Consider the following 27,086-nt stretch of genomic DNA (forward strand, 5'->3'; position numbering starts at 1 on the left):
ATTTTGATTTCATGTCAACTTGGATGCTCAGAAACCAGTAGACTTTTAGAAGTCTCTTCTGCTCACCAAGCCTGCATTTATTTGATCACAAATACAGTAAAACAGATATATTGTAAAATATTATTACAATTTAAAATAACTGTTTTCTATCTGAATGTATTTTAAAATGTAATTTATTCATGGAATGCAAAGATGAATTTTCAGTCCTTCGGAAATAATTCTAATATTCTTATTTGCAGCTCAAGAAACATTACCAGTGTTGATTCTTTGATTAATATTTATTTGAAATAGAAATATTTTATAACATTATACATGCCTTAACAGTCAGTTTTAATCAGCTCAATGCATCCTTGCTAAATACATGTATTTATTTTACCAACAACAGAGTATGTGCTCAGTCAGAATCTATAGTGGTCACTTGTGCAGGTTCTTGTCTAAACCTTTAACTGTAGTGAAATTTGTTCTGGAGTAACTTCACCAGACTGTCTGGTTCACTTGTAAATTACAGCCAAGAACTGCTTACTTAGGCAGAAAGAGACCTGACTGTCTAGTAAAGTGTTTCGACTTGCCGTTTAGGGGCGAGTAAAATCTGAAATAGATTAAGGGACAATAATAGAAATAAAATGACAGAAAAACATTTTGCAGCAACCCTTGCTAAAACACATGCTATAGAGAAAACACAGTTGAAAAATGTGTGCATACTTTGTAATCAGAAGTCCATCCAAATATTAAAAGTATTAAAAGTTCAGACAAACTTAAGAAAACTCAAGCTCCTTCCTCAAGTTCTCTCTGTCACATTTTTTTTTTAAATCTTTTTTTCTACGCGTTGTCCTTTAATTTTATTTGTTTTATTTATTATTTGTTTATATATTAAGGTAAGGACTTGTGTATGTATGTGTATGTATATATATATATATATATATATATATATATATATATATAAAAACAAATATTCAGTTTTGCTTGAGAATAGCTAATTACCTAGAAGTGTTTCTGTCAAAAATGTGATGTTAAAAACCTGTAAAACTTTGTCAAATCTAGCAATTAGTTCTTCCTCACAACTCTTAAACACAACTGTGCAAACATGACGCAACAGTGCTGTATGTCGGGCACGCTGCACACAAGGCTATATCGGCACCAACAAGACTACCTATTTTCCCAGCCTAGTCTCTAAAACCCTACCGTCACCCACCAAACACACTAATAACGGAGTACAAAACATTGGTATATTGAAAACACAAATTTGATATATTGAAGTGTTCATTTACAGCTTTAAAACAAGCAGAGATAAAGGAAATACTAGGAAAAAGATGAAAAAAGAAAGATTGTAGAGTACAATAGTTGATTTTGGTCACAAGGCATAACCTTAGAGAGGCTAAGTAGTCTAATTATAATGGTTGAATCGAATATCATCCTACAACATCTGCTGTTAATCTTTCTATTTCCCCTCCTTGTTTAAGCAGAATGAAGAAAGACACAGAAGCTCTTGAACTCCTCAAAGAAGTGCAGCTCGTCAGAGAAGCTGCTGGAGAAGCCCAGATCTTTGCATGAGGTCTTGATTGTGTGAACCACACTTAAAGGGATTGTCTCAAAAAGCAGTTCAGCCAACGGCGTCATCGTGATCTTCTTCTGCTCCGAAATCAGGCTCTGTATCCGGGCTTTATCGATGGGTTCAGGCGAGGCGCTATAGGAGACCACAACATTTAGCTTGTCATCTGACGATGGCACCTGAAAGCGACTCTTTCCCGTCAAACCGTGGAAGTCTTTCTTGTTGGTGAACATGCCGGTGGGGGAGTTAAAGACGCGGACTGACCAGCAAACCCAGTCGTACTTCTTTTTCAGGTGCTCTACCAGCAAGTCGGCTAGTTGCTGGTTCCTTTTGTCACTCTGGTCTCTCACTATGTGTTTGGCGTCCAGCTCGGCCTGTGTCGGAAAGCTGTTGATGCAGTCTTCAATCACGACGTTCATTTTATCCTGCACCACTTTCATCTTCTCACTCCAATGTTGAAGCAGCTTCTCCTCATTATCATCGCCTTTCAATGCTGCGTGTCCCAGTAAGGCGATCAAACCAACGCAGAACAGTTTCTTGAGTGTAGCGCAAAACTCCTCCACCGCTCTGCGGCTCTTCTGCTCATAATTCAGAGTGATTTCCAGCACAGACTCTCCTGAGAAGTTATCTCCGGTTACGGCGTTATAAAGAGTGTGCAGGTTTTTATCACCCCCAGTCCTGTTGAAGTGCTCCAGGAACGTTTTCTTTCTGACCTCTCTGAATTTAGGTTTCGCATTCAAGACGTCCATGAATTTGCGGAATTGGTTGGTTAGATTCTCCTCCACGGAGAAGTAGGTTGCATCTATGCCGCTCTTTTTGATCTCCTGGTTTATCTGCTGGACTTCTTCAGAAACGACTTCCAGTCGATCTCGCACTTTCTGGAACTGCTCCTTCATGTACTCGGCCTCTTTGCTTTCCACGTTATCCAACATCAGCTTCACGATCGGAGCTGCGATGGAGAACACAGGGAACAGATCTCCAGCGATGCTGGCCACCACTTCTGCGCCCTTCTCAAACACTTCCATGACGGTCTCGACAACATCCTTCTTCTGTGAAACAAGTTTCTGCAGCTGATCGGCCATCTTTTAGTTTCAAAAGCAAAAACGTCTCTGTGTAAAATAAGATCATTATATAAGTACTTGAAACAGCATAATTCTATTTTCAGGAAGTTGTTTTTAGTTTAAAGGAATTGTTCACCAAAAAATGACAATTTGCTGAAAACGTACTCACCCTCATGCCATCCAAGATGTAGAGGAGTTCATTTCTTCATTGGAACAGATTTGGAGAAATTTAGCATTACACCAATTGATCCTCTGCAGTGAATGGGTGCCGTCAGAATGACAGTCCAAACAGCTGATAAATACATCACAATAATCCACACCACTCCAGTCCATCAATTAACATCTTGAAAAGTGAAAAGCGGCATGTTTGTAAGAAACAAATCAGTCATCAAGTCGTTTAAAATGTTAACAGTCGCTTCTGGCCAAAATATGAGTCCATAATCCATAATAACGTTTTCTCCGGTGAAAAAGTACATCTTCTGTTGTCTCCACATACATATTTGTTTAGAGCTGTTTTAGACTGTTTTCACTTGTAAATGGAGATTTATCTGTGCATATTTCTCTCCTCACTTAGATGAGATGAGAGATGACTTTAGAGGACTCTCTAAAGCAACAGTTTGAAGTTAATACATATTAATGATAGATTTGTTTCTTACGAACACGCAGCTTTTTGCTTCACAAGATGTTAATTGATGGACTGGAGTGGTGTGGGTTACTTGTGGATTATTGCTATGTTTTTATCAGCTGTTTGGACTCTCATTCTGACGGCACCCATTCACTGCAGAGGATCCATTGGTGAGCAAGTGATGTAATGCTACACTTCTCAAAATTTGCTCTAAGGATGAAACAAACTCATTTACATCTTGAAAGGCCTGAGTGTAAGTACATTTCCAGCATTTTTTTTTTTGGTGAATTATTCCTCAAAGGCTCTGATTTACTAAGGCTAATAATTAGCTTGTGCAATCTAACAAATTGCATATCCATATTTAAAGGAGGCTTTTACATGTAGTAATACCAAATTTTAGCCATGCAATGCATTTTAACATTTTTTATTTTGCAAAAATAGACAAAATATGCTATTTTCTTAATTGAAAAATTAAGTCAGCTTTAGTAAGCGAGGCCTTTGTCTTCTGAGAGTGGTATATGGAAAGAAACTTACATTTGTTAGTCCTCGTTTCCTCTCAACCTTTGAGTGGTCAATGTGAGTCAGGGTGGGCTTGCTGTAAAAAGATAAAAGAAATGTGTTATACAAATCATAAAAGCAGCAACAATACACACCAGGTGTATGTACACATGCTAACAGATGCTTGCTCTCCCTGACAACCACACCTACACGTTCATGAAAGAAATGGGCCAGATGCATTCATGCAACTCAAACATGCACTAAAAGAATTGTCAAATAATATTTGAACACTTAGTCACAGTATGCAATGCATAAAAATACAGAGGACAGACATTTCAATTGGAAACAGTTCAAATGGATTTCCCCTTTTCCAAATGATAATGATGCAACACAGAGTAGGCCAATACAAAGCTTTGCTTTTTTTTGTTAAGAGAAGAAAATAGCGTGTTAGGTCATTTTAAAACTTCCAAGAAGATCATATGCACTACCAGTCCAAAGTTTGGACATACTTGACTGACTTAATGTCCTGTGATAACTTTTTTTGAGTAGGTGTGTGCAAACCTTTGATTGGTGGTGTAATATTAAATAAATACAACCTATTACCATATAATGATACGATTGATGATTGACGAACTGATGATTTTCCATTAACATTTCTGGCTGGTGCCAACACAGGTGTGGAAATGATTAGCAGGCTAGTTCAACTAGCTGAGCAAGAACCTTTTTTTCCAAAGCACCTCAGTAACCATGGAAACAAGACAAGGAAAACACCATGTCAGCTTCTCTCCAGACATCCACATTGTGCTCTTTTTCACTTGGGCAGTAGCTACAAAATTGCAGTGTTACAAGATGAAATCTCACTAATTTCGCAGTGTTCACCACTCAACCAAAATAGACATGTGTGCATATTTGAAATGCTGACCGTTGTAAAGATCTGTTGGCATGGATCACACAAAATGAATGACTAATTTAATACACTAAGTGGGCCCATTAGCTTATAGCCTCAGCTGAATTCATAACACACACATATTAAAAAAGTCAGATCTCCTATGGGTTACAATCCAACATAGAACAATTTCAACGATGGCACATGATAAAATAAAGTTGTTACAATTTTAGCTTTAGTTAATGTAGTTGAAAATATGTTTTGTCAGTTTATGAAGCAACATATCCAAAGATTTGTGATAAAACTGGGATAAGGCCTGTAATTTAACATTAAAGACGCTGTCTCGAATACTTGATTCTGATTGGTCAATCACAGGCGGGCCTGCAAATTTTTTCCATTACCGTTGTCCAGGGCAACTTACCATTCTTCCAGAAAACATTTGCGTCCTTCGCGGTTTTTACAAATAATTTCAACTGAATTATATTTCACATGTAATACTTGATGTCTATTTTTCCCTATTCTTTCTTTCTTTATTGTTTGTTAAGCAGTCGAAGTGTAAAACGTGGGACAGCGTAAAGTCATGACAGTTGGTAATTTTCGCAAAATAAACAGCTTCAGAGAGACACGACATCCAACACCCTGTGCGTTGCCCCGTACCTGACGCAAAGGTAGGTCTTTCTTTTGTCCCAGGATGCAGATTAATTTAGTTAATAACAAGTCCACCGACACTTCTTAAGAAAAGAAGGGGAAGCGAATAAATATTTCCTTCAGATAGGATTTACTTCAGATATCAGGCTGGAAAAGTTAATACAATGTCTGTTGACATAAGAAGCACTTCCTGGTTTAGTCGGCAGCCCACCGATAATAGTCAAACAAACTCTTAGAGTTCTTCAGAACGGTAACAAATGCGATTAAATTAGTTCATTTTTGCGTGAAAAATCTATTCGTTACGCATCTCACTCGTGTTTAAAACACATCGATGTCTGGAGAAAATGTCACAGACAGAGCAGACTGTGAAGAGAAACGCCCAAAAACTTTTCATGAGCAAAAACTCAAACTACCGCGCACAGACCAACGAAATCCTTATGTTATTGACGTTTAGAGAACAAATACGTACTGTTATGAACCAAACTCACCTTCCAATCGATCACAAATGGCTTTGAATAAAATAAAGCTAAAGTTCACGCTGATCTGTCTCGCTCAACGTCTGATCATGCGCTGGTTCTTCTCAAGCGCGTGGCACACCCTTCAACTACACTCTGAAGGAATTTCAAGTATTGTCCTTTATCCATTACAAAATTTACAACTGTAACATAACATAGTTTCCACCAAAATACGATGTATGTTTTATGTGTCTGGTGTGAAATAAATATTTAAGTAGGCTATAAAAATTACTAAATGTACCATGGTTTACACCAATTTACTATAGTACAACTTTTGTTAAAGAGAATGAGGTAAGTATTGTCCTTTACCCCTTAGAATTTACCACAGTAACCATAGTTTTCACAAAACACTATAGTGCAGTTCTAGAATTGAAGTGTTGCCCTTTAATTATTTGCAATATGGTTACCATAGTAAGTTTTGTAAGGGGAAATCATTTAAAATATCTACATTCAGTCTCTTTTATGAGTCTCTTATACATTACTTTTAAAATATGAACCTTATATTTACCTTGCAAATGAAAACAAACGGATGTGACGGATTAGCGTACAGTAAGTTTAATAAAAAAGTATAATATCTGTCTTGAATATGCTCCATTTGGATGGCTGTTGATACTTTGAAACAAATTTCTAGATCATAGTTGTTTTATTTGTGATTACATACAATCATAAACAAGAAACGGACATGATTCTTGGGTTACAGAGTATATATAGCTAGTTAACTGAATGCTTATTATAGCATTTTTCCAGGAAAGACTTTTACTACAATCTAAAGTTTAAATTAAATGCTTTTTGATTGTAAACACCACGACAAACAGTGAAATCCCATGAATCTGTTGATCGTATAAGTTTTCTCCACTCAACCACTCTTTCAAATGTATTCTAAACTACAAAACATATTTTTTTTTTATCTGAAATGTACACATTTATGTTTGGTCACACACATAAATTTCTTTATGGTCCTTTTATGCACTGACATGTGAAAATAAAGTGAACCAGCAATAATATACTTTCTCCTTGTAGGTGCACAATAACAATTCAGTATTGTTTGCTTTATAATGTTCAACTATTTAATACAATCAAAATTTCTAAACCAGAAGTATATACGTAGACGGCTGATTGCCAATTAAATTTTTTGCATGTCTATTCAGAATGAATGCACAGGTATGCCTTTTTGTGCCTCCCAAAGTAGAAACATTCTGGCTGGAAGTTGTTTTTCTCTTCTACTTTCTTATAGCAGCTAATGGCATGGACCACAGTGTTGGGAAACATGTTCCACAGTGTCTGAGCCACAGACTGCATGTTCCCCTTCAACTTTTGCGTATCTATCTGATCTACAATCTGGCTCTTGTTAATCGGTTTCGGGTCTCCACTGAAAGACACCACAATTCTGATGTTGTTTGGGGTCAGAAGATCAAAAAAGCTGCCACCTCCACCACTTCCATGGTACTTTTTGCCAGCAAGCCAATTCCAGAAGAATATGCCACTGTGATTGAAGACCCGAACTGACCAGGAAACCCAGTAATACTTCTTCGCAAGCATATCCAGTATAAATCCCGTGAACTCTGGGTCAACGTTGGCTTGACACTCCAGAAGTTGATTCTCCACATCCGTCTTGGCCTGCAGAGGGAAATTCTCAATGCAGTCATCCACCGCCGCTTTCATGCGTGTCTCTACTTCTTCCATGCGATCCTGCCATTTCTTCACCATGGCCTCGCCTACCGCTCCCTCTTTCAGGGCGGTGTGACCCATTATTGCTATAATTCCCATGACAAATAGCTTCTTCAGTCTGGCACAGAACTCCTCCACTGGCTTCCTGCTCCTTTGCTCTGTGGTCAGCACCGTGTCCAACATGGCATCTCCAGAGATATTCTCTCCAGTTACAGCATTGTACAAGGAATCAATGTTCAGATCGCGACCAGTGTTCTCATACTGGGTTATAAACTTCTCCTTCTTCTTCTCCTTGAACTTGGGCTTCGCATTGACAAAGTCTTGAAACTTCTCGTATTGACTGATTATCTTCGCCTCATAGTCAAAGTTCTGCTTATTCATGGTCGTTCGCTGCAACTCCAAAGCGATTTGGTCGATTTCATCTCGAATACCTTCAAGTTTCTGGTTGATCTTTTCAAACTGCTCAGTGAGGAACTTGGCCTCTTTGCTTTCTGGGTTTCCGAGGAGCTCGGCCGAGGCCAAAAACACGGCCTCCAGGATGGGGTGGAACTGTCCCACGGTGGCTGCTAAAACCTCGCAGCCTTGCCCCATGATTTCCACTCCTTTCTCGATCTTGTCCTTGTTCTCCAAAACCCATTCTTCCACCCGATTCATTGTGGTTCAAATCAGAGAGGACGTCTTATCCTTCTTACCCTTGTCTGTAACAGATCAAGGCATATATATCATAAAGTGGAAGCCACAACATAAAAATCAATACTAAAATCAATGCAGACATTTCTAAGGGTCATATTTGTTTGCTCAGGATGGGACCTTAACAGTAACCTGAGATGAATTGGACAGCCAGACCACAGGGGCAGAAATACCAGAGTGTTTGTACATTTATACATGTTTTCCATGGGCTCGAGCCATTTGAAAAAAAAATGGTCTTGTTCGGGCATGTCCTGTTCCACCTTACACCCTGCCAGCTAAGTCTCAGCAAATTATACAACAATAAAGGCAGATCAGGTGTCTACTATAAGAATTAATAAAGCAAACATGCTAAAAGTTTTTTTGTGCTTCAAAGCACACTTTATTATTAGTATTGTGAGCACACAGTCGTCGTGAATTGGAGAGCTGTTCACTCCCCTTCTTTGGGGAATAATTCAGCATTTAAACCCCAGATGTATAGCAAAGCAGATGTTTTCAGGAGGGGTTGCTGGGAGAATATATTTGACGGCTTTAGCTGTTAAGCATTTCAGGACATTTCTGGGCACTTCGATTACACAAGGGAGATGATCTCACACTCGTATCTAATTTCCCAAGACTCAATATACAGAAAAAAGGCACACCCAGATCTGAGAAAATCTGTAACCAATACACTTGTCCAGCGGTAAAACCATATTCTACACCATATGACTCAGATTTTTACATGCAAAGTAAACACAAATAAAAATACAAGACTAAACCTGACATTTGATGAACATATTTCAAACATCAAACACTTAATTTGGCTCTGTTGCAATAATGTCTCACATAATGATTTAGTGGATTATGTGAACAATTATGGAAATTCAGTAGCTTTTATTATGAATGATAAGTATGTATAACTCGTATTTGGAATTTATGACTCAACAATGCATCTTTTAAAAGAGCATTCTGATCTCAATGGAATTAGGAGCAAAACAATACTTACTGAACAATACAATGATCCTGATTGTTTCAAGTCCTCCTTTGTAAGAATAATTAAGATGGCTTTGAAATTAAAACTCCAGGATGTGTCCGATTTGAGAAAGAAAATGACTTCATAAGAAAATAAAATGTAGGAAAATAAGTTTAAAAGAAATTCAGTCTAATGATTTGCATCAGAAAACACAGTTTTTGATGGTTCTACTCAGTGGAAAAAAGGAAAGGAACCAACCAACTGATTCTAAAAAAGAGGAACTGTTCAAGTTCAGAGCCACATCCCTTATTTCTATCCAAATGCAGCTTATAGCTTCGTGGCAGTAAGTATATTGACTTATGCACAACATCCAGTATTATATGCTCATAATATGGCAGGATCTTGTGCTTAAGTCAATATTGACTGGCATCTACATCACAATGATTCCTACAAAGTGTCTTCTCCAACTCTTCATGACAAAAAGCATAGATCACAGGCCAGCTATTTTTATTTTTGTATTTTGTGACTTTTTATTGAATGCTCTATAAAGTTTTTGAAGCTGTGCCAATAAAATAACAAAAAAGATGAAAAAAAGAGAAATGAAAAGATGATAAATGGAAATGGACAAAGACCAAAAAAAAAGAATACTCACCGTTAGTCTGGTGAAATGTTCAGAGGTGTTCTCTAGTGTTCCAACAGAGTCCAACTAAAAGCACCAGCCTCCCAGGGTCCACATGTATATATAGACTCTCTCCTGCGGCACTCCCCCTTCAGATTAACTCCATCCCCTGCCAGCATTCTTCTGAGCCCACTAGAAGAGACGAGGGACAGGCACACAGACAGATAACATCCTGTAAACATGCCTTCTTTGAGAAAAATCAGCATGCAGTGGTATAGTGCCAGAAATGCTTAGAAGCGTCTTTCCATTTGAAACATTCTGCATGCTCTGCCCTTCTACATGTGTTGTCATGGGTACAGACACTCTCATTGGCTTCTGTATGGGACGATATGGCAAGCTGAATAAATTACATTTTAAAATAAACTGAAATCGAAAACAGTTATTTTGAATTGTAAGAATATATCACAATATTACTATTTTACTGTATTTTTGATCAAATAAATACAGCCTTGGTGAGCATAAAGACTTCAAAAAACATTAAACATTATATAATTTTATATATAATACAATCCCTCTCATGCATAATTAATTAAATGACAAAGAGAAAAATGTATTGTTTTTCTTTCATCAAAACAAGAATATAAATATTCGCATACCACATTTGTCCACTGCAATTTGAATGTTGAATTTATGCTGTCATAAAAATCTTAATGACGTATAAAACTGATGTACCAGAATTGTGTGTATGTCAAAGATAAGTAATTTGCATATAATATCACACACTATGAATGGCCCAAACAATAGTAGACACCATGCATCAAAGGGTTAAATTAATTATTTTTAAATGCAAATAAATAAACTGTAGTCTTCACATTGTTCTTCTTTTAGGAGACTTTGGCGAGCAACATGGCAGTCTGAAATTAGCGTGAAAACGGCCCTTGCGGGCCCGATGCTTCTAGGTCACTTCCGTCACCCTGCTTTACATGCTAAAGAAAGACTCTACTGTTTGCAGCATAGAAAGGCGGACAAACCCAGAGCCTTTGTGCTGAAGCGGTCGCTGGGACACGCTGGCATGCATTGACTCATCTGTAGAAGAACAGTGGGGGGGCTGTTGTGGATTACAGAGGGTCTGGCTTTAGCATTTCAAATCTTCACGTCACTGTTAGATCTCGCACTATGCAAATCAGTTTTGTTAATAAACAATGACGTGCACAGTAATGCTGGGTGTGATCGCTGGTGCACATGCATGAGAAACAGTAAAAAGGGCCCTAGAGTGTGATGTGGCAGATACTTTCCAAATTTAGGCTGTCTATTAGAAGTGCAATCAAATGACTAATGCACATAATTTCCTAACTATAAGAATTAAACTTCTCTTCTCATATTGTACAGGCATGAATGATACCTCAAATTGTACAGCTTGTTGACAAGAGTGCTGTTACTTTTCACCTAGCATTGATTAAGAAACCATCCAGAATATCTTCGCAACAGAATTAAAGAAAATATAAGCATATAGTTTGATTTGTCAGTGGTCTCTATAAAGCACACTATTAGGCAAAGATGGTCTGAAATATTAAAGCAATGAATGAATGACTGAAAACAGCTTCCATATCTTGTAGTGTTTTAAGGTGTGTCTTCTGAATAATCCTTCACTGTGTTTGACATCCCTGCCCATGCATTATTGTTTCTAATTTAGCATGAGTCATGATGTAAAGTTGGATGTAAAAAAGTGGATTAAGTTTTTGCTTTGGTCTGAACAACAACAAATCTCTCAGATTGACAGTTACGCAAGGTGTGCAAGAAAGGGCAGCATAGTTCATTGCATGAATTTATCATCAATACTATTTATTATGAGTGTTGAATTAAAGTAAATGGAAAATCTGACATCTGATTTATGCACAACACAAGTTTATTGCTTACGCTTAGAGGTTTTGAAAAGTAGATATGAGCAACAGTAATAGTGTTGCTTGCCTCAGCAATCACCAGAACAACATTAGCTTTTTACCTAGTGATGTTTTTTAAAATCTTATCCTCATCTTAAACATTTATTAGTAAAAATCTAGGCACGTTAATAGTCAGTGCATCTCATGTTCAGAATCTGTCATGTTTACTGTGAGTAGTGAAGTGCTTATGTATGCAGCCACAAGATGTCACTTTGGTTCAGATAGATTTCTTATTTACCTGAAACAAAATATGATATAGTATAAAAAGGCTAGCTTTTTAATGTCCATTTTACAAATCTGTACTAGTAGACAGTGAATCAGATTTTCTTCTACAAGTAAACAAGTATTAGCATGCCTATTGTGGGAATTATTTTATGTGGGAATTAGCTGCAGGTCATGTTGACTAACTGTTAAGTTGAAATTATTCAGACAGGTTTGTCCTCTTAACTGAAACTAAAAGATCATACAGCTGGGTCTTCCAAGAATTATCAAGATGTAACCATGTGGTTTGTCTTGGCTACCAAATTGAAGTGCATTGTGAATGTTTCGTTGGAACAAATTCAATGCGTGCTTCACTGTAAATGTGTCAACGTCTGTCATGTGAGACAAACAAGATATACTGTATCTGCGAATGAGGAAATATCCAATGCAAATGAGCTGCTGTATATTATTGTGCTGTGTTAAAGTTTTTAGCACTGGTCTCTTCACAACAGCTGCCATTTTGGGGAAGAAATGTTTTTTTATTTATTTTTTTATTTTGACTGACTAATTAATTTTGAGTTTAATTCTTTGTCCATCCTTTTCTTCTCTAACAAGCAGTGTCAGGGAACAGCTGCTTCCGGATCGCAGGACGTGAGCAGAGAGCTTTCAGTGAATTATGGAAAACCATGTCATTTCGCTTAAGGCAAAGGATGAGCACTGCTTTAATAACAAACCTGAATATCTCTGCTTCCTCTGGTCTGGACAAGCTTCAGAGGAAATGACAGTAACTACAGTAAAAATCTCATGTAATGCCACTTTATTCTACATAAAATAGATTTTTTTTTCTTCTTCTAAAGACATCTGGGCTAATGCGTCTTTTTAAAATATACTTTCAAAACCACACGATAAATGTATTTCATAAGCGTTACATATATTTACATACAGTATACTAAATAATAAAATTATCATTAATAAAAACAATTGTGATATATTAGTAGCTGAATAAAGCAGGATGTGTTAAACCATGTTTAGCTCCCATCTTGACCATCCCAGTTAATGGTGAGTTTGTTTAGCAGTGTTTTGGCTGACCTCAAGTATGTCTGTATTGATTTCAGTCAGGTTTGCTAAAACATCTCTCTCTCTGCCCTTTAAAAACCTCAACCTTATGCAAATGGGAAATGTGATTACAGCCCAGACAGCGATGAAAAGAGAAGGTCACCGCTTTGTAGTTCTTCATTAATGCGCAGCGGTTTGTCCTGTGAAGGCCATTGGAGTTAATTTATGATCATTTGTCATTTAACCTTAATTTGTCATCTTGTTCTGGTTGTCCTCACGCTCAGAAACACGGATGATTTATAGTTGTGAATTCAAAATGTAACGTCTGACCATTTGCACAGGAATCGTTATGTGAATCCATTATTGCCTGAAGGACGTTTATTGTCATCCACATTGTTTGGGTTTTATCACAGTTACAGGGTCACTTTGGTGATCGTGTGATGCTCCACCCAGAACTCGGAGATAAAATGTATCAGCATGAACGTTAGACTGTCAGCACTGCAACAGACAAGATAGAAAACTAGAGGAAGGCTGTGTGTTACAGATGACTCTTGTGGTTTTCTCAGGAAAGAAGCTATAAAAAGCAGATCGTTCGTTGCCAGTTGGTTAAATGGAAAAAAAAATCCCACGCCCTGTTAACCGTTAAAATGTTACTTTAGTACACAAAATAAATTTTTACATTGTATAAATATATAAATCCTATAAATCATTGATCCATAACATTAAACCTTCAACAAAAAGATAAAGAGCATCTGGCATCCCGAAGTCAGTCCAGGATAAATTGCATGGTAATCATTTAACAGATAAAAGTCTTTAATAAAACATTCCCAGTCTAGAGATAAAGTTCACAGGAATCCACTCCTCCCATATGACCCTGTTTGTTTAACCAGTTCCTGTCAGACAAGTTTTCACTGTGTACTTTAGCCAAAAGGGTCAATGGTTTCAAATTTCACATACACTCACAATGTTTGTTTGTGGTAGTCTGAAATACAGATATTATTAAAGTGCATCATAGGGATATTTTGTATGAGACAGCTGTATGTATTGTGAAGTCTGTACTCATGTTTACCAAAGCAAGATCAACACACCATTTACAGCTTTAACACACAAGCCTTCTTTGTGGATGAATTTTCATTTGTATGAACCTATAGTTTACAAAGTATTTTTTTATTGCATAAAGCCTTTGCAGTACACAGAGAGTTGCTTATAAAGTTTATTTTATTCTGCAGTTTATTAATCCCAACAATTTCCTCCTGTGTCCCAGATTGCATTGATGTTTATTTCCTCCTCCTACTTTCTCACGCTCTTGACCCTTCACATTCAGATTAAACTAAACTCGCATCCCAAAATAAATAACCACGCAGAGCACAACCATGATTAATCACTTCTCATGACATGATTTGTTTTTTCAGTACAGTTTGAAGACTGCAAGAAAAAATTTTTTCCTAACAAAAAATAAAAAAATAAAAATAAAATTCTGAATATTGATATTAATGTTATTTATTATTCAATAAATTGTACAATAATTAATAAAATATATGAAAAGTCTACTAGTTTATATAAAAATGTGTGTGTGTGATTATAACAATATATAATTAATTCTATTATATAAATTAACTGACCTTTGACCTTTGTCCTTGGGTGTTTTCTGTAGAGACCCACTAGATGGCATCAATCTGCAGACCTGGTTTTAAATAACCAATAATCGGAAAATTGCGAGTATCAGTAAAAACAATTGATCAAAAATGGTTTATATTTTCAATGCAGTTTATTCAAATAGATTGTTACATTTTTCTCAAACCTTGTGTTTATATATATATATATATATATACACACACACATATATTGCTGTCATGAAAGTGACACTCATGGAAAGGAAGCAGTTGCTTCCTGTCAAAGTTGAAAGTGTTGTGGGAATGAATCGGGCAGAAGGGAGGGAGGTTGGACAGTCTGATATACTGCAGTGCTGAGGAGACACTCACACTGTTTAGAGTCAACAGAGCAGAGGAGTCGAGCTTATCTCACCACTAGAGACAAAACACTGAGACAGAAAGAGATTCCAGAGTGCTGACGTGTCCTCAGAGACAGAAAGTGAACGACGTGCTGTACAGCAACAGCATTGAGCTTGAAATTACTGAGCATTTATATACAGCTTCTTAGGAGAAGGAATGCATGCAATTCCTCAGTTAGCAGTACCATTCTGTGAAGAAAACTACATATTCAGAGGTTTTAAAGGCGCAGTCAGACTCATCAGAAGGAAGAAAACAGTGCGGAGGCTGAGGGTGAGCTGGTGTGTGTCACAGTACAAATGTTTTAATGCTTTTTATCAGATCAGGCCACTTAAAGGCAGGAGGCCGGTCGATGGTCCACTCTGATGAATAGGTAATGTCATTAGCTCAGGCTGTGATCGGCAGATGCAGCCAGAGTGAGGTATCCTGGGATTGATCCACCACCCCTGGCAGTACTATGATGTTGGGCTTCATAAAATCACTTATTGGTTTATTAAATATTGATATTGACTTTTCTGGAGTAGGTAGGGCCATTATTTTCAATATATAACAACAAAGTCAGAAGCAGTTTGTAGTAAAATATCACAGCTTTTTTTCTGTGGTTCACTATTTAGCTGTCATTAGCGACGTTTGGTGAAATAAAACATCCATTCATTAGTTCCAATGTGTTTTAGCGCCATCTGCCAGCAGAATGTGTATAACAACAAACAATATTTATTTTTATTTATTGTAAAAAGTAATGTATTTCAACTGTATTGTCGCTATGTCATACCAAAATAAAATACATATGTTTTGATTTAGTAACAGACGGGTGTAACTAAAAAAACTTTATCAGAGATGGAGGCTACATGGATCAATATAACTCCAACCAAGACAGAAGCATCAACCGCTAATGAATAGCCTACAGGAGTTTCAGTCCACTTTATTTTTGCAACGCAAATAAAAATAGCAAAGTAAGCTGTTTTCTTTTAATACCCGAGACTTCAGAATCATTCAGAACTTGAAGAACAACAAAGTGCAGTAAACAGTAAAACTATTGGCACTACAAACCAATGTGATTTATGTTCATTAATTAAAATAACATGGTAATAAAATACAGTATCAAACAGCATAATGGACTGTTTTGTATATGTAAAATAACTGGAAGCAAATCACACCGGAAGCTTTGCACATTGAAGTTTCAAATCTGCGAAATAATACAGAATCCAAGTGAAGTAAACGCGCCTTTTTTAAGTACTTATGTGTTTGTATAGCTTATATTGAATAATTTGCAATAAATCAGGGGTTTCATCATTAAAAATCCCATTGCTTGAAATAAGATCAAATGTAAAAAAAATCTTAAACCTTATTTCATCTAGTTGCCAAGCCAACATTTTTATTTAGCTTAAGTTAAAGTACTAAAATAACTAAAACTAAAAATTAAAAATAAAAATAAAAACTATAAAGTCAAGTCAAGTCAAGTCACCTTTATTTATATAGCGCTTTTAACAATACAGATTGTGTCAAAGCACTTAACAGTATCAAATTGGAGGACAGAGTGTCAGTAATGTATGATGATAAGATTAAACACTCAATTTTCAGTTAAAGGCATTTCATTATTGAATTCAGAGATGTCATTGTCATTTAGTTTAAATAGTATCTGTGCAATCAAATCGGCGATAATCGCTAGAAATTAAGTGTCCCCTGAGCAAGCCAAAAAGACATTACAAAAAAAAAAAAAAAAACTACGGTAATAGGCCTAATGGCAAAAACACAACAAAATTACTAAAACTAACTCAAATTAATTAATTTATTACTTAATTGATTTTTAAAATCCGATTAAAATTATCAACAAAAAATATAATACTAATAATATTAAAATAACACTGGTGTATATCAGTAGTTTTACATTGTGTCATTGTTTTTGATTCACATTATTTTCATTGCTTTATGGGATGAAAAGTTCTTCATAAATTTAACAATTTCCTATTACAATTTAACTTTTACTGTGACTTTAAAAAAAGATAAAATAAAAAATGTGTAAAGTTTGAAATGTTTTCTTTCACCTCACAGCTGGTTTGTTTGGATCATGATCTCGGACACTTTGAGCACTTTTGCCCCAATTTATTTTCTGTACGGTGAAAATGAATGGGAAAAATACCTCTGGAACAGAAGAAATGTCATCTATTTTCACAATTAATTATTTCTTTTTATTTTATTTTTGTCCCAGACACCAAATCTTCTGTCTTTATGTGAAGACACTAACATCTGATCTGCTTTTTTAAAAAAAACATAATTTTTGTGGCAGCAGCATAAAATAGAATCACATTCTAACTTAAGGCCCTTGTGAGTGTTAAATGATGGATTGTTCCCTCTTTCCGCACTTCAGTGATCTTAATGAGTGGATCTGGAGAGCTGAACACAGCACTCTGGAGCTCGTCGTCTGTATATTAACAGCGAAAGGTTACTCACCCTCTATTTCTGCAGCCCCTGGCCAGAAACTGCTGACTTCTGTACAAAAGCAGTAATTTAATTAGATGTGGCTTTGAGTGCTATATGTGTCCACTTCAGAGAGTTAATAGCAATGAATGTCAACAATCGCTTGTAAGTCATGTTAATGTGAAACATCTCATACAAAACAGGAAAATGAAATCAGATTTATTATTGCAAATAATCTTGAAAAAAGCTAAATCAGTAAACAATTGAACCTCAGGTGTTTCTAGGCAGTGTGTAAGTTCAAGTTGAACCAACATGAATTTTTAAAGGGTGTACTTTAGTCTAACATCATGCGCTCTCTGCTGTGCAAGACATGCATTAGTTTCCTGAGACGTCTTGCCGTGGGCTTTTTTATGGCTGATGAGGAACAGATACTGTCAGCTCACGTCATTATCATGCAGGCTAAATGGGGAAACACTTTTCTTTGCAGTACTTCCAAGTCGTATTGCTTCAGTTTTTATTACTACAAAGCATTTGTTTACACAACATCACAACATTTAACATTGCTGCCTACTGCATTTAAAGGGAATGGTATAGACATTGTTATATTATAACATTTTGATGCAAACATGCACAGTAATAAATCACAAATAATCAACATATTTTGTTTGAAAATATGGCAGTTGAAATTACATGGTGCTCAATATGTTTAAAGGAATAGTTCACCCAAAGATGAAAATTAGCTGAAAATGTGCTCACCCCCAGGCCATCCTCTTTGTTTCTTCATCTGAACAGATTTTGAGAAATTTAGCATTACAACACTTGCTCGCCAATGGATCCTCTGCAGTGAATGGGTGCCGTCAGAATGAGAGATCGAACAGCTGATAAAAACATCACAATAATCCACAAGTAATCCACACCACTCCAGTCCATCAATTAACGTCATGTAAAGCCAAAAGCTGCGTGTTTGTAAGAAACAAATCCATCATCAAGGCCTATTTAACTTCAAACCATTGCTTCCAGCTAAAATGCAAGTCCTCTATTTATAATATTGCTTTCTCTGGTGAAAAAGTCATTTTGTCTTATTTAGGAGAGAAGTATGCACAGAGCAGGCCCCGTTTACAAGCAAAACCAGTCCAGAACAGTTCTAAACAAATAGCCTTTTTTTCATGGAATGTGCAGAATTTTTGGATGAACTGTTCCTTTTCATAAAGCAAAAGAGATTGTTAAAATTATCATTTTTTAAATGTACAGTCGGACAGGTGATAGCAACCTTACAATGAACATATAACAATGACTTTGAGTGAACAATGAGTTTTTCAAGGCATATAGATCATGAATAAAGAAAAAACAATGCTGCAGTTGCAAAATGTTAACAATATAATAATAGTAATTATATGTTTATGTCTAAATCTACTCTGAATGCACACAGAGATTCACGTTCTTTTGTTTCTCCCAGTAGTGACATTCTTCAGGAAAACTCGACAGAGCAAAGCTGTCCTTGTGACGACTGACGGCGTGAACCAGAAACCCAGATAACTGCTTCTCCAGAAGCTCCACAACAGCTTTGGCGTCTCCCTTCCTCGCAGGGCCTTCCATCATCTGCTTTACGCTCTCGTTGGGCACAGGCTGAGGCTTGCTGCTGAAGGAGACCACCAGGTTGATGTCATTTCCTTGAGATACTTCAAAATAATTCTGTCCGGCCACACAATGAAAGTTCTGTCCGGCTCTCAAGTTTCTAATTTTGCCCAAGTTACTAATGACTCTGATGGACCAGCTCACCCAGTCGTACTTCTTCATCAGGAAGTCCAGCAGTTCCTTGGCTGTTTCCTGAATGTTCTCATCTTCTTTCTCCTTCACAAGCCTCTTGATGTCCAATTCAGCTTGCTCTGGAAACAAATCCACACATTTCTCTATCGTTTCCTTCATTTTCATCTCAATTTCTTGGATTTTCGTGCTCCACTCTTGAATCTTCTCCTGCTCTGATTCCTCACCCTGAGTAAGAAAACAATATCCCAGCAGAGCGATGATTCCCAAGCAGAGCAGCTCCTTCAGTCTGACGCAGAAATCTTCCAGGACCCTTCTGTTTCTGGCCTCGTATTGTTCCACAACATCCAGGATCGGTTCCCCAAATGTGCTGTTTCCCATCACAGCATTATAAAGCACACAGAGGTTTTTCTCTCCACCTGTTATGAAAAAATGCTCTAAGAACAAGCGCTTTTTGACTTCCTTATACTCAGGTTTAGCCTCCAGAATATCTATGTATTTTCTAAACTGGTTCCGCAAATTTTCCTCCACAGAGAAGAACTGGGTATCCAAACGTCTCCTTCTGATCTCAGAGTCAATGTCCTGTAACTGACATGAGAGGACATCTAATTTGCTTCTCACAACTAGAAACTGATCTTTGACATATGTGACCTCCTTGCTTTCCACATTGTCCAAGACCAGCCTCAAAACTGGAGCAGAAGCTTCAAAAAGAGGACACAGCTCCCCAACAGCGCTGGCCAGCACCTCGGCTCCTCTCTCAAACATCTCCATTACGGCTTCAATGGCCTCCTTCTTCTGGGCTACAACCCGCTCTAGTGGACTGGACATTTCTTTAAAAGCAAAACCACAACACACACAAAGAAAAGCCACAGTAATGTGATTTATAAAACACTTAAGGTCGATATTTAAATGATGTATGCAATTTGCATTTAAAATATATTTAAGTATGTTTTAAACATATTTTAAGAAAACACAACAGTGATGTAGTTATAAGCATGTGATACAATATATTTCTTAGTACAACCCACTAGTTTTCATAACTGATTTGCATTTTGTATGTAAATGTTTGATTTCAAAATGCACTGAATTAGGTACATTACAAATATAAATTGTTTGATTTTTGTTGTTTTATGCTCGCATAAATGCTGAAGGTCATGTTTTTTTGTTTTTTTATTGAGGTTGCTAGTCAAGTTTTTGTTCAGCTTTCTTCTTCAAATTAAATGATTGGACCGAGACATTTAAAATAGCTAAATGTACAATAAAATAATGTTGTTCAATAAAATAAATAATGAATCATTTGTAAATTTGTCTTCATAATGCACTGAATCAGGTACATTAAATGATTTGATTTATTTTGGTTTGTGTTCACATAGATGCAAAAGGTCATGTGATTTAATTGAGTTGGATAGAAAAGGTGTATAAAAAAACACTCAAGTATGCAGACTAATTATTTTGTTCAGTTTTCTTTAAATTAAATGATGGGACTGCAGTGTCATAAGACAGTCTATAGTAGGTATATTGGTGTTATCATAAATTAAAACCACAATGAAATATACAAAAGAAAGTCCTAAATAATTATGAGAAAATGTTTAAGGTTTGAATCTAACATCACACTTAAATGGTTAATGTGGCTTTTAAAGATCAACCATGAACAATAAGGATAAATAAATGTGGAGTTGAAATAATAATAATACGTTATTTTAAAATAAGGTTCAGTAAAACACATAACGAATCATTTAGGCTATATATGTAAGTCCAGAGTTCAGGACACACCTTGCTAGTCTGTCTAAAGCTCTAATGCAGTCTGCCTCACATGAATGTGTCCTAATTATGCGCATCCTTGACATCACATCATCATTCCAAGCAAAAATACATGTAAAAGGTTTCTCACGCCTCTCAGGATGAAGAGCTGCTGGAATGACCTCCAAGTTTCCAAATTATTCCCACAGGTTCAGGTTCGACTTCAAGGCAAAATGTCGTGATCATAGGCTCAGTGTGGAAAAGATGTGCTCGCGCGCGTGTGTGTGTGTGTGTGTTAGAGAGAGACGGTGAGAGAGAGAGTTGCGCGCACTGATAGATTTGGGGTGGTTTTGGAAAGCTGTTGGTAACTGTCGGATCAATGTTTCATATTTGACTGTGGTATATTTTTATAGTTTGTTTACAGATGGATCTGTGATGTGCAGCTCAGAGATCAATTTTTACACGAGACTGTTTAATTGCAGTTTATTTTGCGTCGTGCGCAACATCTCACGCGCCACTGGATTAACGTGAACGTGCGCAGATTTGGGATTTTCGCATCTCAATATCCCAAAGAAGGTATATTTCACAGATTATTTATATCATACATTGTATACTAGATAGTATAATATTATAGCCTACTATTCTATAGTATTACATTTGTTATATGTGGCATAGTACTCGTGTCTAATAGATTGTGCGTAAGTGTGGTAATGGATAGCTCAAGGGTTATTTTTTAGGGATATACGGTTGTTATTAAAAATAATGTTTTTATAGAAATATTTTATAAAAATGTTGACGTTTCGACCATAATTGTCCAGGGAAAAAATCACGCATCTGGCAGAGTTTATGGGGTTTGTCACAATATGATCCTCCTGTTTTTTGATGGTGATTTTGATTATATATATATAGAATGGCTTACAATAATAATAAAAATAATAATAATTTAAAGCATAGAAACACAATTCATGAAATTGTTTTGACCAACAAAAATATAATAAAATTATAGGCCTACTGTGTAAAGCAGCAACACAAGAAATTGTTTATATAAGCAACCAACAAAAATGGTTGTATGAAATTATACTGTATAAAGCAGCAACAAACAAGGAATTGTTTATATAAGCAAGTGCAAGAGATAAAGAGATTATCAATGTGACAACTTGCCCCAATGTGAAAACTGACCTTGAGACAGCCTAGCTTCATTACTGAATGTATTTCAGCATGGCTTTTATGTCTGACAGCTTGGTCATCCAAATGAAACATTATGATGATATTATAATTTTAATTTTGAGTATAAAATGTCCTAATTTTAGAGTTTAGCATTTAAAAACAGATAACCACTTCTAAATAAAAGCATGTGTCCAGTTGATTTTTACTCAATATTATGACTTATATCATTATATAAAGCCTTTACGACAACTTGCCCTGGTCTGTGGTACTTAGAAGAAGAACAGTGATGTTGAATGTAACGCATTAATGACGTTTCCACACCTTGGCACATTGTCCTAGAATTTTGATTAATTTTTTTTTTTTTTCTTATGTATTATTTCTTATAGTCATGTGTATCCAGCTGTAGGATTGTCTCTCTGGCCAGTTATGGTTCAGGATTTGGCTGAAGAGTTGTCCGACAGAGAGTCACAATAGGTAAAGTGAACATCTGAATTTCTTAACTTATAATTGATTTTTTGCCCCTTCATAATAAAAAAGAAACTGCCATTATTATTAGCTCGATCACGATGTATTTGTTTTTATAGTGTATAAAATATAGTTGTATGTTATCTGGGACATCTAGTGTCAGGATGAGTAGTTGCACACACTCAAAAATCTTCATATACGTGACGGTTTCATCAGGTATGCATACAAAAACAGCAAAATTATATAATAAATGTATATAAATTATATAATTAAAATTATATAAATAAATGTAATAATTAAAATAGTGATAAAATATACTTAAGCAAATTATGCGAAAAATTGACCTATGTAATTTATACCACCTGCTAAACATTTTGCCTGTAAACTGTCTCTCCGTATAAACATATTGGACAAAACAATATGATGAAACTATTAGACACTATTGCTCACTGTGGCTTTACTTAAACTGTGTGTCTTGAAATGAAATCAACAGTATGTGTATTCCTCATATCTTTGTTTATTCATAATACTGCAGAGTACATTAGACAGTGTCAAATATAAATATGCCAATGACATTCTAGACAGATAGAGATTCATGAGAAAAGTATTTCAAGGCTACATGGCATTAGAATTAGAGATTTGCAATATTTTGCATAAAGATAAATGATTATTTTAATTTTGGTTTGGGCATATTCGGTTTGAGTGCACTGTACAGAAAGATGAGTACATCATTTTCAAAAAATAACATCAGTATATTACAGTTCCATATAACTTTTGTTTCAAAAGTGCAAGTATTTGCAGAAAAACAGTAGGAGTGGGTTAACAGGTTGTTCAGGGTGGTTGCAAGGTAGCTGCTACATTGTTTTAAGTGAGACAGACAACTAGATGAATAGATAGGCAACTATGGACAGCAGTTGCTAGGGCAATGACAGGCAAAATAAATAGAGAGCATAGAAAGATAGGTAAAAGAGAAGTTGTGGAATAGGTCACATGAGGTAGAATCACTCATAACTGCTTAACACTTCTGACATCTTTTTGGCCACATCTTTCATTTTCTCTTCCCACTCGATGCGCAGAGCTTCTTCATCATCCCCGACGATGGCAGCGTAACTCATCAGAGCAATGAGGCCGATGCAGAACAAGTATGTGAGTCGAGTGCAGAGGGTTTCCATGATATGCTGGTCACCCTGTGAATGTTTCATGTAGACCTCTAGGATGGGCTGGCTGAAGAGCTTTGAGTCGCCCATCACACCGTCGTACAGCGTGTACAAGTTCTGGTCACACTGATTGATCACAAAGCTCATTTCAAATTCTTTCTTGCGCTGTTCATGTGCTGCAGATACCTCCACAGTGTCCATGAATTTGGAGAATTGATTACGAATGTTTTCTTCTACACGACAGTATAGGCCATCCACAGTCTCCTTCCTGATCTGAAGCAATACGTTCTGGTTCTGCTGTGAGATTTCGTCCAGGGCTCGATTCACGCTGCCAAACTCACGTTTGAGTTTCTGAATGTCTTTGTCATCCACATGATCTAGAACCACCCGGATGAGAGAGCCAGCCATGCCGAAGATGGGATTGATCACTGCTGCTGCGGATGAGATGGTGGCCACGCATTCCAGAACCTTCACTAGACCCCTCTTCAGCTTCTCTTGGTCTTCTAAGATCTCATTTTCAGCCATTGTGTCTGGAGGAAGAGCCCTTCCCAGTGATGTTTACCTGAAGCAGAAACTGAAGATACAAAGGCAAACAATATCATCACCTAAAATGCGGTAATTTATTTATTTATATTTATTTATTCATTAATTTTACAATTTTTTTAGGCTGTTGACATCTCTGTGCAGCACTTAGTAGGTGTTTCATTCTGACATGCCTAAGTGTTTTTGAACAAATTGATTGAATGTATGATTCTATGACTCACTCATAAAGACAGTGGCTTGTTTAGTTCCAGAATAAATAATCGTTTTTTAACGAATTGTTTGCGGAATGATTCAGTGATTCGCTAAAAAAAAGAAGTCACACGTTTGGTTCATTCCCTATTGAACAAATCGGCTGAATAAAGATAGACACCTGTTTCATTGCTAAGTAGGCCTAAGTGTTTTTGAACAAATTGACTGAATTAACCATTCACTGTTTACTTCGTAAATGAAGTGCAAGGAAATAACAGTGAAAGAAGTCTTAACATTAGCACATTTTGACACGGGGTTATGCTGCATTCACGTGCTATCGGAATTATCGTAAATACGAGCTTCCTAGTCGGAAATTGGACATGAGAGGTCTTATATGGCCAATTTCCGACGTGAATGCAGTATTAGTTGCGCTCACAGGCCCTGCAGTAAAGTGTCAGTGTTGCCAGATCTTCATAGAAAAAAAAATACACACACACACACAAATCACATATCTCATATCCGCAACAGACCACTTTATTAACTCCATAAAGTGCCTAGCTTTATGAGCTAAGACCAAACAACATGCCTAAAAGTGCTTGTAAATATGAGGACATGGCAACACAGCAAGACAGCGCTCTCAGCCTTATTAAACAACACTCAGCATGTCTATCAGCGGTTGTAGTTTAGTTAAAATCGACGGACAAAAAGAGTCTTTAGCCAAATAATGGCAGATAACAAACGGCTACATTTTTATTCACTCCCGCAAGACGCCAAAATGTTGCTATGGTTACAAATGCGGGAGTAGCTGCTGTTCCGTACACACATCGAACTATATTTAGGGGATTCACTCCGCATTTAAATGCATTTGTCACTCCTGAAACTTGTAGTGTGTATGTGGCCTATGTAACTTGCAGAATGAGTCACTGAAAATTTCCTGCCACTTATGCAAAGACTGAGGCTGATGATACATGGGGCAACTTTTTTTGAGCAATGTTGCTTAGGCACTTTCCCATTGAGAATGTGTAACAAATTTCTATCTGGATACTTCAGATTGGTCGTGGGCCTGTGTCTCACCTGGTTTCCCATTGATGGCAAAATTGTTGCTCAGCAACATTGCTCAAAAAGTTGCCCCGTGTATCATCAGCCTGACAGCCTGTCCGGAACACACATATGTAGAACTTTTGGACTTCTTATGGACCACTTTGAGTTTTTTTTTTTTTTTCGTCCTTTTTTGAGAATGGATGTGAAAAGATCTGAAGAATTCTTAAATTCTTGGTCTTTGTGTTCCACAGAAAAATAATTACCAACTGCAGAAACAGTAATGCATATTTGGAATGACACAACGGTAAGAAAATAATGGCAAATGTTTTTATTATATTTATTTATTATTTTAATTGAATTGTAATTTAATTGAAATGTTCCGTTAATATCACCTTTTTATTTGCTAAAATTAGCTCCTACTTTGAAATGACTTCAATTTGTTTGCTTGTGATAATGCCTCTGTGTTTTCAAGATCTGAACTGAGATATGAAGTACAATTCAATAATATACACTCATTTAAAGATAGATCATGAGTTGTATTATCCATAGTTATAACCGTACAATTCTGATCTCAGTCATTAAAAACAACAACAACAAAACAGTTCAAAATTTAAATAGTGTCATTTAAATTTTGAACTTTTTGTTGTTGTCGTGTTGTATAAATGCACATGAATTATAATCATGCTTATATCTACAAAACACACAGATGCTAAATACTGAAAACGGTTTACAATGACCAGCTTCAGACCTTAACTTGAATATCAAAAAGAGCTTTTTACATCACTTTGCAGGCTATGACTAAACAACACTTTATTGTAAGATTTAGGACTGAAGTCAATATTTATTTTTGAATATCCTTCCTGTATTTCATGTCAGTTTTTCTTATACAAAGCTTTCTCATTTTACACAGTGCTGGATGTTTGTTTGCAGCTCTGGGATCAAGACAGAACATTTACAACTTTATCAAGCCCAAAACACACCAATACAACATCTCCCTGTGTTTTCTCAAGCTATGTGAGTATTTGAAATGATTATTATTATTATTATTATTATTATCATCATCCCATCTAGAGTAGATGGCTTCAGTCAGATGCTGTCTGTCTGTTATAGCTCCCCCTAGCTGCTGCTTCATATTTCCTTGTTCATGCTGAGATTCATATCCTCTTTCTGCCATTCTCAAATTTTAACAAACAATGCTTAAAAAATCTAACTCTTTCTAGTTGCTTGTGAGGAATGTTTCTATTCTTACCTCTTCAGTTTGCTACCTCCCTTGAATGCGCGTCTTCCCAGCAGCCACTGCAGGATGGGCAGTTTCATCTGAGCTCAGTGTGAAGGGGTGTACAGATGGACTATACCATTATCTTACATGGTACTGGTGAATGAAACAGATTTGCTCATTCATTGACCTTCAAATTGTCTTGATGCAATCAATTTGTTTATTAATGAAATGTCATGAATATGGATATAATGTTCAATAGAAACTATCTATCTATCTATCTATCTATCTATCTATCTATCTATCTATCTATCTATCTGTCTGTCTTACTGTCTGTCTGTCTGTCTGTCTGTCTGTCTGTCTGTCTGTCTGTCTGTCTATTCTGTCTATCTATCCATACATCAATGTATCCATTCACCCAAATGTAGGTGCTGTCCGGGATGCTGCAGGACTCCAGATGTCATGTGATCAT

General features: G+C 36.4%; 4 protein-coding genes across 7 annotated transcripts; all 4 read right to left on the reverse strand.

Moving 5' to 3' along the window:
* Positions 1–259: 259 nt before the first annotated feature.
* Positions 260–5,872, reverse strand: rpz4 (rapunzel 4). 4 transcript variants are annotated; one of them, XM_058747379.1, is made up of 3 exons: positions 5,756–5,872; positions 3,770–3,830; positions 260–2,658 (listed from the first exon to the last, which is right to left on the reverse strand). In XM_058747379.1, exon 3 carries the CDS (start codon positions 2,629–2,631, stop codon positions 1,456–1,458), a length of 1,176 nt encoding a protein of 391 aa, XP_058603362.1. In that variant the 5' UTR covers positions 2,632–2,658; positions 3,770–3,830; positions 5,756–5,872; the 3' UTR covers positions 260–1,455. The 4 variants fall into 4 exon arrangements, with proteins under 4 accessions (XP_058603362.1, XP_058603363.1, XP_058603365.1 ...); XM_058747380.1 differs by lacking the exon at positions 5,756–5,872 and adding an exon at positions 5,277–5,721; XM_058747382.1 differs by lacking the exon at positions 5,756–5,872 and adding an exon at positions 4,337–4,357.
* A 511-nt stretch (positions 5,873–6,383) lies between these two features.
* rpz5 (rapunzel 5) lies at positions 6,384–9,879 on the reverse strand. Its single transcript, XM_058747377.1, has 2 exons — positions 9,742–9,879; positions 6,384–8,148 (listed from the first exon to the last, which is right to left on the reverse strand). The coding sequence occupies exon 2, from the start codon at positions 8,102–8,104 to the stop codon at positions 6,923–6,925; it is 1,182 nt and encodes a 393-aa protein (XP_058603360.1). The 5' UTR covers positions 8,105–8,148; positions 9,742–9,879; the 3' UTR covers positions 6,384–6,922.
* A 5,328-nt stretch (positions 9,880–15,207) lies between these two features.
* LOC131522121 (protein rapunzel-like) lies at positions 15,208–21,098 on the reverse strand. The gene is made up of 2 exons (XM_058747378.1): positions 20,988–21,098; positions 15,208–19,926 (listed from the first exon to the last, which is right to left on the reverse strand). The coding sequence occupies exon 2, from the start codon at positions 19,922–19,924 to the stop codon at positions 18,743–18,745; it is 1,182 nt and encodes a 393-aa protein (XP_058603361.1). The 5' UTR covers positions 19,925–19,926; positions 20,988–21,098; the 3' UTR covers positions 15,208–18,742.
* Positions 21,099–22,948: 1,850 nt separating this feature from the next.
* On the reverse strand, positions 22,949–26,714 carry LOC131522127 (protein rapunzel). Its single transcript, XM_058747401.1, has 2 exons — positions 26,648–26,714; positions 22,949–24,199 (listed from the first exon to the last, which is right to left on the reverse strand). The coding sequence occupies exon 2, from the start codon at positions 24,148–24,150 to the stop codon at positions 23,470–23,472; it is 681 nt and encodes a 226-aa protein (XP_058603384.1). The 5' UTR covers positions 24,151–24,199; positions 26,648–26,714; the 3' UTR covers positions 22,949–23,469.
* Between the last annotated feature and the right edge of the window lie 372 nt (positions 26,715–27,086).

This window comes from Onychostoma macrolepis, chromosome 16 (assembly GCF_012432095.1).
Source record: "Onychostoma macrolepis isolate SWU-2019 chromosome 16, ASM1243209v1, whole genome shotgun sequence".
Classification (NCBI taxonomy): domain Eukaryota; kingdom Metazoa; phylum Chordata; class Actinopteri; order Cypriniformes; family Cyprinidae; genus Onychostoma; species Onychostoma macrolepis.

What these genes read in the sequence shown, in the direction of transcription:
- rpz4 (XM_058747379.1), bottom strand. Translation starts at nt 2,631, where the DNA reads ATGGCCGATCAGCTGCAGAAACTTGTTTCACAGAAGAAGGATGTTGTC.
- rpz5 (XM_058747377.1), bottom strand. Translation starts at nt 8,104, where the DNA reads ATGAATCGGGTGGAAGAATGGGTTTTGGAGAACAAGGACAAGATCGAG.
- LOC131522121 (XM_058747378.1), bottom strand. Translation starts at nt 19,924, where the DNA reads ATGTCCAGTCCACTAGAGCGGGTTGTAGCCCAGAAGAAGGAGGCCATT.
- LOC131522127 (XM_058747401.1), bottom strand. Translation starts at nt 24,150, where the DNA reads ATGGCTGAAAATGAGATCTTAGAAGACCAAGAGAAGCTGAAGAGGGGT.